Source organism: Zonotrichia leucophrys, chromosome 1 (assembly GCF_028769735.1).
Source record: "Zonotrichia leucophrys gambelii isolate GWCS_2022_RI chromosome 1, RI_Zleu_2.0, whole genome shotgun sequence".
Lineage (NCBI taxonomy): Eukaryota > Metazoa > Chordata > Aves > Passeriformes > Passerellidae > Zonotrichia > Zonotrichia leucophrys.
In genome coordinates, this window is record NC_088169.1 from 60,003,902 (window position 1) to 60,018,925 (window position 15,024).

Here is a 15,024-nt window from a genome sequence, read left to right on the forward strand (position 1 = left end):
GTCCTCATGCTTCCCACACTATAAAGTGGCTCCAACCACAACCCCACAGAGTGTGTGCATACATCAGAAGGTTTGTCAGTTCTTAATCTACAATGGCAGTCATACCTGCTGTACATTTTCGAGTCATGCAGACCATTCATTTCAACCCTTACAAGAAACCCTGCTACAATGATTCAGAATGTGTACATTCATCTGCCTAAGATTTACAGCTGTCTGAACAAACTGTTGTTTCAGGCTTATTATAAAACAAGCCTAAAACATATGCTCTGAAAAATGTTCAGTATGTCATTCTACCTCAACTATTTGAATCTTGCCTTTAAAGCTGAGCAGAAATATATCTGTCATAAACTATATTTTGAGAGCCTGAAATGGGCAGTGTCTATTGCACAGGACTCATCAGCACCTGTTTTGCAGCTTGTCCCAACTTAGTTAAAAGCACACCAAAAACGTCTGGATTGCAGTTTTTATTTTCACTCTAACTGCTCAGACCCTTTAGTATAAACGTTCTTAATCAGCAGTACTTCTCTACCATTCTGAAAAGGTTTGATGCTTCTGTTTGAACTTCTTCACTTTGTCATCTTGGCTAAGTACAGTTAGAGATTTCGTGGAATAATGTTCTGGTTAAAAACAATGGATGTGAACCAAGATAATACAGAATTCTAAGGATTTAAGGCTTCTGTTTCATCTGAGCTTCACACATGTATCATCGTTACTATTTTTTCCCTTTGCTTATTACCCAAGATCTGACTGGGAAATACTGTAATGCAGTAATTAGATGTCATAATGTCACTGAATAGCTTTCCAAACATTTGGCTGGACTTCTTGCCTGCATTAAGTCTTACAGATAATTCTGTTTGTTGGTACCATTCCTTATAACATCTATACTACTGATATTGTTTGTGATCCATAATTTAGTGTAGGTCTAGCCTACAGCTGTTTAACTCTGCAAGTTGCTGAACTTTCCCCCTATTCATGTTTAGCATTATTGTTCTGCTGACTCACATGGTTCAACTTCTGCTGTGGGACAGAACTGACAATGTCAATAGCCTCAAATATGTCTGTACTGCTTTCCCTTTACTATGTTGCCCTTGTGCATTTTTACAAGTAAATCCTGCTACCAAGGGGTAAGTGCAAAAGAGTCATGATGCTAAGTGCTGTGTAGTGTCAGCCAGCTGACTCACAGATGAAACATGGAAGAATGACTGGCTCCCAAATGTCTGCAGATGCACAACTCCCAAAGGATTAGTCTGTTAATTGTTTCCTACAATTGGAAGAACTTGTTCTTGTTACAGCAGCAAAATGCAAGAGCAGGTAATATGGAGCTTTTCCTTGTAACTGGGGACAATAGAAAAGATGCAAAAAATGACAAAAAATTCTTACAAAGAAAAATTAAGAAGCAAGAAGGAAAATAATTTTGAAGGTATTGTGCAAACGCATGTATAATTCAAAAGTAAGGACACCAGTGCAAAAGCAGACATGAAAACACAACTTCTGCTGTGGGACAGAACTGACAATGTCAATTTTAAAGAGAAGTTGTACATTTTTTCCTTATTAAATTATATGCACCAGGCCTAACACCATGGAAAAAGATGAGCTTCCCTCCACCATAAGCAGTACAGTTATGTGTGTACCTGTCATATTATGCTGTAGTAACTCTAAATTCCTAGGATGAGCCACAAAGACACCATTTCACTTCAACCAGACTGAAAGACTAGCATTTCTTGGAAGCAAAACAAAGAATCAAATCTATCTAGCCATCATCCAGTGAACATATTATCATTCAAATATTTATTTTCTGTGCATTTTCTTACCTTATATTCTGAACTGAGGAATTTAGCGATTCATCTGGAACATTACTGGTTACAGCTGCTTGTCCTTCTGTGAGGGGCTGCAATGGCTGCATTACATGAACTGTCCGAAAAAGCTGAGCAGGTTGTACTGGCTGTGGAGATTGCATTGTCCTCAAAACTTCTGAACTCAAGCCAGGTGTCTGCTGCTGTACAACTTCTACTTGCTCCTTCAGCTTAGCAGGCTTTGAGTTTCCTGTTTTTACCACTGAGGCTGATCCTCCCTTTGTTCCTGCGTTTGCAGATGCTCTAGTTCTGCTTGGTTGGTTTCTGTTGGCCACAGCAGGTGAGAGCAGAGTTGAATCTGATGATTCAGTGCTAGGGCTGGCATCTTCATCATCAATATAGATGAGATCTTTTGGCATGTCTTTAAATTGATACACAAGGCGCTGACCTTCTACTTTAGCAAGGATTCCCCTTTGGTAATAGTATCTGTTTAAAGTGCACACACAAGTTACTCAGGTTTTCTGACAAAAACAAAACAAAGCAACAAAACTCCCAGAAAATACGCACAGCACCAGCAAGCCAAAAAACTTTTATGTGTCTAGTTTCTTCATTATAAAAAGTGGCCAATTTAATAGCGTACTTTTTCCCTCAAACAACTTTTTTTACTGGTATTTCATGCCACCTTTTAACTGCAAACTTAGATAACTCTGAGGAGAAAGAAAAGAACTCCGTGACTTGGCAGATCTGCTACCAACTAGCACTTTGTAAAAAGTTGCATGAAACTTTCAATTTTCCTTCTGACTCCTACAGTTCTTTCAATAATCTGAATTCCTGTTTATTCATCAGTGAGCACAGGCAGACATTTTAGCTACAACAAAGTGAAGGGAACAGGACAGGAGAGCACTACTTCTGTTATATTTACAGAATTAGTAGGATAACTTGAAATTATTTGCCAAGGTGAGGCAAAATGAAAAGAAATGCATAAAACTCAGCTCGACAATTATCAATCAGCTGATAAGACTGAAGCTCCATGGTTGTCTATTTATTTTGCACTGTTTTTTATGTATGAGAAAACTCCCAGCCTGACAGGCAGTGCCACATGATTCTATGTTTTAGAACTGTCTGTACACACAAGTTCAGAGAAGTGAAACCAGAACTGAATTCTAAAACTGTATTTTCCACTCAAGATGGAATTGTAGGCAACAAGTAGAAATAACTTAACGAATACACATGAATGTTGGCAAGTTTTTTTTGAAAACAGATTGAAATTTTATGTGATTTGCTCCACTTTAAATCTTCAGTCTCTTACTTATTTGTGTCTGACTGTGAAGATGCAGTTTTGCAGCAGTACTGAAAAACATCTATGCTGAAACTGAAGGTGACTGATTTGGAATTGATGTTAGTGAGGGTTAATTTTAGTTAGCTAATTTATTTTGCTAAAATAACATTTTCATTTCCCAAACTAATAGAATACTAGGTTTTCGTGTTATTCAAATTAAATGAGGCATTTAATGCATACAAACATTAAAGCAACAAAAACAATCTACTATTAAAAATGAACATACCTGAGAGCTCTACCCATTGTTTCATAATTCATGTCAGGTTTGTTTTTGTGTTTTCCCCACAACCTGGACACAGCTTTGGAATCCACCAGTTTGAAAATGCCCTTCTCTCTTTGAGTCCATTTGATATATTTAGGACATGTAGCTTTGTCCTGAAGCAGAGCTAGTAAAAACTCCCAGAGATAAATTGTATTTCCTAGAATAATTTCAGAAACAAAAAACAAACAAACAAACAAAACAAAGAAAAAAAAGAAAGAAAAAAGTTATTTGGCCATATTTTATTTTATTAATGATGCAAATAGTCTTAAAATTAAGAAGCTGAAATCTTTATAAAACACATTATAATATGTCATCAAGACTAGGAAATAGTGATGGAAGGGCATGGGAAGGGAAGTTATTATAATCTTGTGAGTTATCATCATCTAGGTGTGCAAATACCCCAGCCACTCTGTAACCTACAGCCAATGTGGGACCACCAATACTAGACAGCATGAGCCACCCGTGTGCCCATTTCCCTCCTGGCTAATCCACTTACAGAAGCAGTCACCATTGCTTTGCCTTGAAAAAGAACATGTTCAGTTCTACCCCCTAAAAATGCTGGAAATTAAGCTGTTGCTTAGATGCTTTGCTGAATTGAGGTGAGAGTTATAATCCTTTAAAAGGCTAAACAAAACCCTTGCCTTTAACAATGAGATTTACGCGGGGCAATCGGTGATATATGCTGAGGCAGGCAAACCTTCAATAACAAAGTACAGAAAAAAGTAATTTTTTTTTTCATCCAGTAAGTGCTTGTGCTTGCTGGTAGACAACATTCAAATTTCATTTTACAAACAAGTGGGGACAAACACTTTTATATGAAAATCTATCACATCTGTTCAGTGTTTGCCACATATAAAGAAAGAGTATTAAAAGCACAGATGATGAATACTTAAAACTAGCACAAAATTTGCATCTTTTCTCTGAAACCACATTTAAGAAGTCTAAACTCACGCGACTAATGAGACCTTTTTTTTCTGGGTTTTTTTTTAAGGCTTTTGGTGTTTGATGTTCTTTTGGGAATCTGAAGCTGCACATAAGCTTCTTAGTTGTTAGTCTGAGAAAGCAAGAAAAAACTTCTTGTATCACCTCCCACAAGTATCTGTGCAAAAACAGCAAGGATAGCATGTGCTGAAGCTTCACAAAAATGATGCCCAGCAGATCAGAAGGTGACAGGATCTCTTTTCATAGCTTCAATTTAGCCCAGCAGATTTTTTCAACTTTATGACCATCAGTCTGAACCTTATTCCAATAAGAGTTCTCTTAAAAACTGAAATTCCTATAATACTAAACTATACTTAGCAAATATTCATCAAAGTCATCAGCACTGCCTATAAAAAATGTTAGCAGCTCCTTCAGCAGGTGGAAGCTTGAAAAATGAGCATTCCTAGGGAAAAACACTGCCTTTGCAACAAATGTCTCCCAGCTTACATAAACCAGCCTCCCAGCCCTCAGACATGCCAAAGGCAAAACCAGACTGCTCAGGCAAGGCACAGTGTCAAGCAGGAGTGAGAGCATTCCCAGCCATTTACCATCTAATCCAGGCTGTTTTTGTTGTAGTCTAGACTAAAAATGCTCAACTGCATCAGGGCAAGCTGAAAATTTGTCACTGCTTAGCCACTAAAAATCACTGTGAAGAAGACTGGCTGCAAAAAACAGGTTTGCTTTACTTACAGGCAGAATATTTAAACTCCTCTGAGTCACAGTAGGGAAAGAAATATGTGGAAAATACAGTTTTCTCTATGCATCATATCATGTATTTGTATGGAAAGCTTGTAATTTTAGCATACAAGTTCCCCCTAGGTAACAGACAGGCAGCTCTTGTGATTTCCCAGCTGCTTCCCTGACACGGGTGGTCGTATTACTATGCTTTTTACTTCAATTTTGTGTTCCTAAAAATGTAAAACAAATGGGTTTCATAACAAACAGTGGTTTGAGGCAACATGTTCCATTTTATTCCCTTCAGAATTAGCAACTTTGTAACAATGGACAAATGTGAATTATGGAGTATCCTTGCTATCATCGACAGAACTATTGGACTCTTTCACCTTTTCATTTTGTGGCTGGCTGCTTCCATATTTTCTATAATTTCATCTGAGCACCACTTGGATGTTCCTCTCATATTCTGTTCATTTTTACATAAAAACCAGGTTTTAATTAAAAAAAAAAAAACACAACAATGTATATTTAAAATTGATGGCATTAACATGTAAAATATTTCTTGTTTGCCAACAGGTTTTTTTCTTCCTGTTATTGTAGAAAATGCCTCTTCAAAAGAAAAAAAACCCTGACACACTCATTTGTCAGGGTAGAGATTTTTCTGGCCTCAAGAGTGTGGCATTCTTTTGCCGCCAGTGTCCAGGCCTGGCCAGGCTGCTGTCCTGGTAAGCACTGCATGCCTGCAAGCACCTCTGTCGCATGCAGCAGGCCCCTGTGACACAGGGGAGGCTCCTCTGCAGCTCCCACCAGGGCAGCACAGCTCCCTGGGGCTGGGATCAGCCCTCCCTTCTAACACCAGCACAGCTGCAGCCTTGGGCCCCACAGCAAAGCAGCCCTTTTGTCAAAGCTGATGACAAAACTCACAGGCACTACTGAACGCTTCAGGCTGAGAAATTATTTATTGTATGTTATGTGGCATTTCTTTTTATTTCTACTTTTTAAACACAGAAGGAACGAAAGTATCAAACCCCCAAGTTTTCTGCCCAAGTGTTCAAGCTGTGCTATAAATTTTTTCAAAATTCAGGACTTGGTACTTCCTGCTGCCAACTGGCAGGCTTGGTTAGCCTCATGCAGAATTAGACACATACAGATGGAACACATTTGCAAAGATCATCTGTCAAAATAACCACAGCCTAAGAACCATTAATATAATGCAAAGCACTCCCCAAGACTTCACTCAAAACACAGCAAACTCTGCAGGGATGTTGAAGAGTTTCCAAGAACCCTTGCAACTAAAGTGACAAATACTTTATTCTCCCAAGGAACTGAGTATTTCACCAAGAAAACTCATGTGCTCATCTTTTCCTTGCCTTGAGATGTTAACCACCCCTGAACACAAGACCTATGTTTGCATCACAAGTGAACTGGTGATTTTTTTTCTTTTTACAGATCACTCAGAAACTATGTTCCCCTAAACATTTTGGTGACAACCATTTGGACTTACCCTTTCCATCTTTGTTTTTCTTTTTCACAGATATGTTTGGAGTTGTAGTAGGGGACTCAGAACGAGACGGTTTTGGTTTCTTCCCTGAAATAAATCATCAGTAAGTCAATGGCAGCTTAAGAAAAAAAAATTACCTAAAAAGGGAAGAGATTTGTTTCTCCAATTCAAAAAAGATTACATTTCTACCAAGTTGGGAACTCAGTTCTGTGCTGAACTTTTTTTTTTCCTATGGCAGAACTGACCTCCTATACTCTTACTGTACTTCTAAAAAACGTTCTAAAAAAATTTCCTGAAGTCCATGCACACTGGAAATTTCTGTGGCTATTTAGGTACTCTTAAGAGCACTTGAAAGAGACAAGAAGAGAAAAATAAGCTATTAACTACATGTAAGGGCTTAAACAGGAAAAGCTAGATAAAATACAGAGCACTATCATATTCACTCATTGCCAGAATGGAAGGTAGGGACAAAACAAGCTTGTCTCCTTGTTTAATCTATTGCAAGTACACTGCCAGCAGCAAACTACACTGCCATCTGAAACAAACATTTTCCTATTGTCTTTTACACCACTTTTACAGTGGCTGCAGGTAAAGGGAAGTCACTTGTTTATGAAAATCAGAAGAAACAGTAACAGGATCTGAAAAAATACCAGGTTTTAAAGTCATAAGCATGGTGTCTCTCTGGTGAGGAAGACTAAAAGGAAGAAGTTACTTAAAACTGATTACAAAAATGAAGAGCACTCATTTGAAAATGTTGAGAAATCAACTACTGGCACAAAAGGGAACAAAAAAGCTAAGTCATGCTGAAATATTTTTCAATACAAAACCTTCAACCTCTTCTTTTATTAGTTCTCATTCCCTGCAATGGCAGCTTTTACAGGTGATGTAATTAATCCGAAACATTCAGAACTTTGTTTTGAAATAAGAATTTATCTTACCAGGTTTTGCAGGGACCCTTTACTACACTGACATTACTTATATTGTCACCTGTAATCTTTTGAGAGGTAGAATAGACTAAGCAAACACAAGACTTAGAGAAACATATTTCTAGTTCAGATAGAACACTGCCATAGTTAAAAATCTAAAGAAATTTTTCTTTCCTGTGTTTATTGAACTTCAAAAGAGTTGATGTTCTAAAGAGGCAAGACCAAAAGGTCTGTGCAATCCCATACATTCTAACTTTCCAGTTTTGGTTTTGTTTTGAGGGGTGGTTTTAGTAAGGAAACAGCTCTGCTGCAGAGTGAGAGAGTATTTTCGCTAGCTCTGAAAAAAACCCAACAGCTCAGTGCCAGCCTGCACTATTTCCTTCATCTTAAACTTCCAGTATCGACAGAGAAATCATAAGAAACTTCGACTTAAGCACTCACTTTTTGACATAAGAAATCTTGCTAAGTCCATTTTTTTTTTCTTTTTTTTGACAGTGCATGGGGGAGGAGAGGCACAGGATAGTTAGTTGAGAGAGCTACAGTGAGTAAACAAAACCTCTCATTTTCTTGCTTTTATCCAGACAGCAAGAAAATTCATGACTGAGAATGGGACACAAATGACACCCACTGTTTTGGCCAGTAATGTTCTTGATTTGAAAGAAGGTAGGAAGGAGGAAAACCTACAACATTATTTTCTTAATATATCATGACATGAAAGGATAAAGAACTACTGGAGTACATTTTTAGCAGCTTTTCTCCACTCACCACTGAAGGTTGTAGAAATGTCTGTTTCGCCTAAAATGTCCTAGATGAAGTCACAGGCAGGGATGAGCTTCTAACACACAAGAAGCCCCTCAGGGTAACTTTGGCTAAGTGCTTTCCCCGTTAGAGCTGTGGGAAGACTCTGTAGTCTCATTTCCTTTCTCGAACAGGTGCAAATGTAGCCACCAAGAGCAGGGAGTGCTATTTTGATATCACTAATTTAGACATTATGTCTAAATGAGTTCAGTTCTTAAAAGGAAATGAAGTGGATGAGAGCTCAATTAGGTCAGGACTGAACTACACCTAGTCAGCTTCAGGAAACTTAAGTACTGATCCCATATAATTTATGCACTTCTGATTAGAGATAGCCGAGGCTACTACACATGAATACGACTGCAAGAGAAATTCTAGGCTCTCTTTCTTCAGCCTAGACTGCTTCAGGACTCTGTAGAAGTCATCCAAAATTAGAAACCAGTGAAGGACCTGAAACTTGTTTACAGAAATGTATTGCTGTCACTGCTGTATATCTGGGCTAGAGATACTTTATTTGGATAGTTTCAGACTACACTGTGAGCTATAATCTCCAGGCACAGACTGATACCATCAAAAAACAGTTAACAGAGACACATCAGATATGTTTCCTTTGTTTAAAAGAAGATATTTTTTTAAAGCCCATTAAGCATGCTTCCTCCTTTGCTTCAATAGAGCATGAATTTGTTGTTTTTCAGATTACAACACTACATTCCTTTTTTGGAGAGAATTTTACAAAGGAAGAATAAAAAGTGTGCAAGACCTAAGCCTTATGTGGGCCTACCATAATTTTGGACAGCTAATTGGATTTACAATTGGTGTTTTCACTTTCCTATTTCCATGGCTAAAAAACACTTGATGTTAGAAATTCATGCTACAAATTAAGGTGACATTAGGCAGTGAAATGTTCATCCTGATTAAATATCTTATACTGCACCAGAAAATGTAAAATCCATTTTCTTGCATTATTTTCAATGAGTTGTGTTTAAAAAAATGCATGTACAAACAAAATAAATTATATATATCTAAAATATGAGATATATAACTTATGTGACACCTGCTGCCAGACATCCTCCACAGCAAAAACAGAACTGAAGGTACTAATATAGCAAATTTCCAAGCTTCTTTGACATTCCTTTGTTTTCCTGTCTTTCTGATCCATAGCTGAGCAGCTCAGTGCTCAGACATTCACGAGTACAAACATCATGCTGGACACGGGTTTGGAGTTGAGCAAATGGGTGGATACAGCTCTCCTGCTGCAGCAATAAGGCCAAAAGGAAAGGAAGTGAAACCACCACATTGCTTCTGATGAACATTCTCTTGGAGGAGCTCTACTTGGCAGTGCCATTCTGGCCCAGTTAGCTAGCAATGCTCTGCACTGTGAATCCCTCTAATTTTAGCTAATGGCTGATATACATATGCTAGAAGTCTATAAAAGAATCTATAGAATCTATAACAACCCTATAAAATCATGAGTGATATGGACAGGGCAAAACATTCACCATCCTTTGCCATGCCTCAGAACTGGCTAAAAGAAGGGAAACAGGCTGTACTTAAAAAAAAAATAACCTACAAACAAACAAAACCCCAAAAGAATCCCACCCACAAACTGCACATTATCCTAAAGTGCACTATAAACTTGATAATACTTTGCAGCAATTTTTGTACAACAAATCCCCAGACATTTTGAAGTAACATTTTTACATCACTCAGACCATACCATCTACTTTACACAGCCTTGAGTTCACTGAAAACTAGTACTTAATGAAACACTAAGCTGATGCATCTTTTCCAGCTTTTTTTTTTTTCCTAAAACAAATACACATTTGCTGTAAAGAAACTGGTTTTCTAACCTACAGCTAGGGAGGAGGAAGGAGTGGGAGTAAGCAGAAGCACAACACGAAGGAGTATGAAAGCATCAAACCAAAGAGGTTAAATGTCTGGCAGACAGCAGCTCCTTGTTTTGACCCACACAGCAGTCAACATTAAAAAAGAAGAAGGGAAGGGAAGAACAAACAAAAGTCCCCAGTTTAAAACCCTCTTGCAGTTGGTTATCTCACAGTAGTGTGCACAGCCACAGCAGCTTCCCCAGCAGCGCTTTGGGGCAGCTGCTGGCAAAGCTCTCTTCCACAGCAGTTTCACTTCAGCTTTCTCAGGGGAATCAGAGACCTCCTGAACCACACCCATCCCTGTGAGACCTTGTGACACACACGGGGCTCAGCAGGCTTCCCCAAGATATTCACAGGCCAATATGGTTTCTCTCACACATAACAATTCCCAACATTTGGAACTAGCAGCAAAAGTAGCAGCAAAATTGCTCCTATTCCACAGGAGTATGGCTGGGTAGTAGAAGCCTTATTCTGGAAGGCTGTTACACACAGGAACCCGTTAAAGTCCTCATGCTCTAAGGTGAGCGCTAGGATTAGTTCCAGAAACATAACCTCCTTTGTTTATTTTTCCTTTTATATTAATTTGTGGCAAGAGCTTTCACCATCTATATGTACAGCATGACTCTCTTCCCACAGACACCAGCTGCAGAGCCTCTAACAGGGTCCATGCAGTTGAAGCAGCGTGGGAAAACAGGAGCAGAATGTCTGGCTAACACCACTTCATGACTCTGGCACAGCACTGACTGCAGTGGAACATCACTATGTAAATGTAATCTACTACAAATGGGACTAACACTTACTAGAGCATGCAGCTATTTTATTAATAAGAAAAAAATATCAGTAATATTTAAGAAAAGCTAAAAATCCCTCCCCACTCTCATCCCATATTCTCAACTGACCAAGTATCTTCAGTTGAAGCTAAATAAGAGCTAATGAAAGTACTTCTGGATTCTCAGCAGCAAAATCTCTATGGCTTGTACGGCAATTCTGCTCTGAAGAACAAACTATAAATTGGAACAAGCAGAGATTCCTGTAGGATAAGGAATCTTGTTGCTACTTCTACAACATCATTAGTCTAAGCACCTGTACATGTGCTCACACTGTGCAGGAAGAAAATGCTTTCCCCCTGCATTTCTGGCTGAGCTCACTCAGTTTTTTTGACCTGACACCCTGGATGGTTCCAGACACCCACAAGGAAGAGGCCATGCCACCCCCTACTCTCCTGCTCCACACTGCTGTTCTCAGGTAGCACCTTACCTTTTTTCTTCTTTGGTTGTTCAAATTCTGGAGTCTCTGGTGACTCAGCATAAGGGTCTGGGGCTTGGTGAACTTCCACCACCTCAGGGATCCCATCGAGCGTGACTGACACGTGTGTGATAGGAGGCACCATTTCTTCCTCTTCAGTTGCACCAAACATAGCTGCTTAAGGGAAAGGGATAAAAGGAGTTTTTCACACAGCCATGAGGACTTTAAAAAGCTGGCTTTAGAGCAAAAACTCAAAAATAGAATGAAATCAAACTATGACACTTGAGTTTTTCAAGTGTATAATTCAATATATGTGCTGACATTTTACACAGAAGCACCACTAAAATAGAACAAGTTGATGACAGAACAGACCCCCCAAAAAGCACATTTATCTGCTGATCACACATTCATATTTAAGGCAATCTCTAACTCTAAGTGTATATTCTTTTATCCTGACAACATAAACATCAACCAAACAAAACATTGCAATCTAAACCATCCAACTTCATTCTCACCTTCCCTCTGTAATTTTTGACTCTTTCCTTTCCTGTTCAACATTGGTATGACAATGAAATCCTTCATTGCCTACAATATTGGACTTCTGATACCTAAACTATGTACATACAGGCTCTCTAGAAATTACAAAAAAAGTCTTACCAATTCCATGCAACTATGCTGCAGTGAATCCCTCCTCCTTTAATAAGTAAACCTGGCAAATAAAGATTGGATTTTCATAAAAAGCTTACCCATTCTTTTTTCATCCAACATAGGATCAGGGGAGTCCATATTAAGAAGTGCTTCAGCAGCCTCAATTGTTTCCATTGTTTCATCTCCATCGTGACAAGATGCTTCAACTAAAAGCAAGGGAGAAAAAAAATTAAGAAACTACAATCTACATTTAAAACTTAACATTATATTTATTAGTATTTAATTCTCAGAAAAAAAAAAGATATAGAGATGGTCTTCTACTAGGTGTGTAGCAACAGATTAGCTGGGGAGAAAATGCACACTCCATTATTTTCATTTATTTACTACAGTACATTTTTCAGATTGCATGTATAAAAAACCTCAAACAAACCCTTTGTTTCTGCCTCATCTTTCTAACCCCTCTCTTTGCTGATCAAGCACATGCAGTAAAACACAACACCCATGAAACTAAGAAATATCACTACCGCAAGCATTATTCCAGAGATCATTCTTTAAAAATACAATATTGCTAACTTCTTATGGTGCTCCAATGTCTCATCCACAGAAAAACATGTGGATATGACATTTGAAGACATGATTTAATGGTGAACATGAGGGTGGTTCTGGGTTGATAGTAGGACTTGATCTGAGAGGTCTTTTCCAACCCTAACAAATTCTGTGGTTCTATGAACAGAGGTGAATTCCATAAATAAAAGATGCAAAGATGCCCATCAAAATTCTCCAGCCATTTAACCAGGAGGAGAGAAAAAATATTCCACAAGTTCTATTAGAGACCATGTGATGTAAAGGTGTAGCTGAATCCTAAACCATTCAAATTCATGGGAATTACATGAGCAGGCTCCAAGAACACACTGGAAAGCAAATATGAAACATGAAGGGCAATATAAAAGGTTGGCAAGCTTTTCAAAATGTTTGACTTCTAGACAATTCCTCATCAATCTCATGAGGACAGCCATTAGCCAAACCCAAATGTCCTGAGCATTAATTATATTGCTTAAGGTACATGTTAAGGTCATCTGGGGGTACACAACAAAAAAAATCCAATAAATTATCATTTTGCAAAAAAACCCAGCTGGTTTAACTGGAAGAGTACTTTATCAGATGATTTTTTTCAAAATAACTGTAGCATGAAAAATAACATAGATGGCAGTTTCTAGTACCACAGACATTTAAAGCTGTTTAACACATCCTTTTAGAAATTACTGTTTGTCAAATGGAAATTGTTGGGCTAGGCTTCCTTATCCTTTGATGTGAATTTGATGTAACTTTGGGGAATTTACTTGCATCTGACAGATGACAGAAAGGGCTGCATTAGTATTCCCCTCTCTAGGACACCAAGAAACCCCAGTTACTTTCACAGGCTTTACACCCCTCTCCCTGTTAAGCTTTGAGGAATTTTGGGTGGGGCAGTCACATTATAAAACAAAACAAAACCAAAAAACCACACTGACTGACAAAGAAAGCAAATATACATGTTAAAACACAATGTAATGACCTTGGAATATTTTTGCACACAAAAGCAAGAAGTTTATGCCAGAATTTCTATATTTTAACCTTAAAAATATCACAGTAACAACAAGCAACCACTTCAATTAGCACTAAGCAATTGCACAATTTAAAAAAACAACCAGCCAAAATCCCCTGGTTTCATCACAAATGTTTACAGTTTCAGCAATTGTATCAGCAAAGATGAATGCTGGCATCCACATGTCAGCCCTACCTTTTCCACCAACTATGACTTACAGAAGCCTCCTTACTTTCTGCATTTTCCCTTGAGGCCCTAGTGTAAGAGGCTTAGACTAATGCAGAATAAAATAGACAGGTGTTGGGAACCCCTGATCCACACAGCAACTCACCCTGTTTTCTACAGGACCACCTCCACCCTATATCTGACAGATATTCAGACAGTTAGGGATCTGCACCTTCTGGCTGACACCTCCAAACAGTCTTAAGAAATGAGAAACACAGAGCTGGTGAGGACAGCATGAAGAGAAAGTGAGTATGGACTATGGTCCTGACCTTGGAAGCAAGGGAGGGCAGCAAATCCCTGACAATTTTGTCAGGCAGCTGACAGGCTCAGGAGCTCAGACCCAAGGCATCTGAGCCCCAAGAGCCATACAGCATCTCTAGGGAATGCCTGTCATCAGGAGGAGACAGAACATGCACATCCCATTCAGGCTGTGGCCATGTACACGCTTGGACTGGTGCTGGTGACTTGATGCTTCTGGTTCTGTTTCATCTGGATGAGAACTTCCCATATCATCTACCAGCATTACCAAGACCTCAAGAAGATGTCACATCATACAAATATAAATAAATGCACACAGCACTGCCACAGCAGCTCTTCTGAGTTCTGACACTGTCTGAATGGACAGGAAGGTTTGGCTGAGCTGGAGCATGGCAGGCTAAGCCATGGAGCATGGCTGGCTTACCACATACAGTTCTAAAGCCAGCAGTGGCACCCCCAGGTTCTCAGCTGTGCAGGTAGGGAGGAGAGAGCTGCTGCTCTCTGCTCTTTCCCCAGAGGGAGCTGCAGGAGGACCAAGCCCACCTGCTGGCTTTCAGGGACTAAGGTGATGGAGCAGAGCCAATTCTTCACTCTGAATAATAGCAGGTGAGGAAGAGTCTAACAGCTTTACATCACTGTTACACCATGTGAGTACAAGTTTACCATCCCTATCCAAGACTAATGAAAGGAATTTATAATAGCCATATAAACAATGCAAACATAGAAATTGATATAATTTGTTGCTCACAAAAAATTTAAGCATGTTAAGGAAACTTCTCAGTCTGACCATCCACGAGACTCCCTGGCAGCCACATCCCCAGGCCAGAGGCTGTCACTGCTGGGTCAAAGCCCCTTCACAGCAGGTGGCTCCTGTGACCGACATGTCCCCCTGGCCCCCCGCACAC

General features: G+C 39.1%; 1 protein-coding gene across 8 annotated transcripts in view; it reads right to left on the reverse strand.

The window, feature by feature from the left end:
• Positions 1-15,024, reverse strand: part of ELF1 (E74 like ETS transcription factor 1) — an 88,421-nt gene that overhangs the window by 9,995 nt on the left and 63,402 nt on the right. For 6 of the 8 annotated variants that reach the window (XM_064714053.1, XM_064714007.1, XM_064714036.1 and 3 more), the window contains exons 4-8: positions 12,150-12,257; positions 11,416-11,580; positions 6,555-6,638; positions 3,359-3,551; positions 1,812-2,279 (exon numbers count right to left, since the gene is read on the reverse strand). In XM_064714053.1, the coding sequence (XP_064570123.1) occupies positions 1,812-2,279; positions 3,359-3,551; positions 6,555-6,638; positions 11,416-11,580; positions 12,150-12,257 (1,018 nt within the window). The remainder of the gene's footprint in view (positions 1-1,811; positions 2,280-3,358; positions 3,552-6,554; positions 6,639-11,415; positions 11,581-12,149; positions 12,258-15,024) is intronic. The other 2 variants (XM_064714061.1, XM_064714045.1) reach the window with 1 other exon arrangement.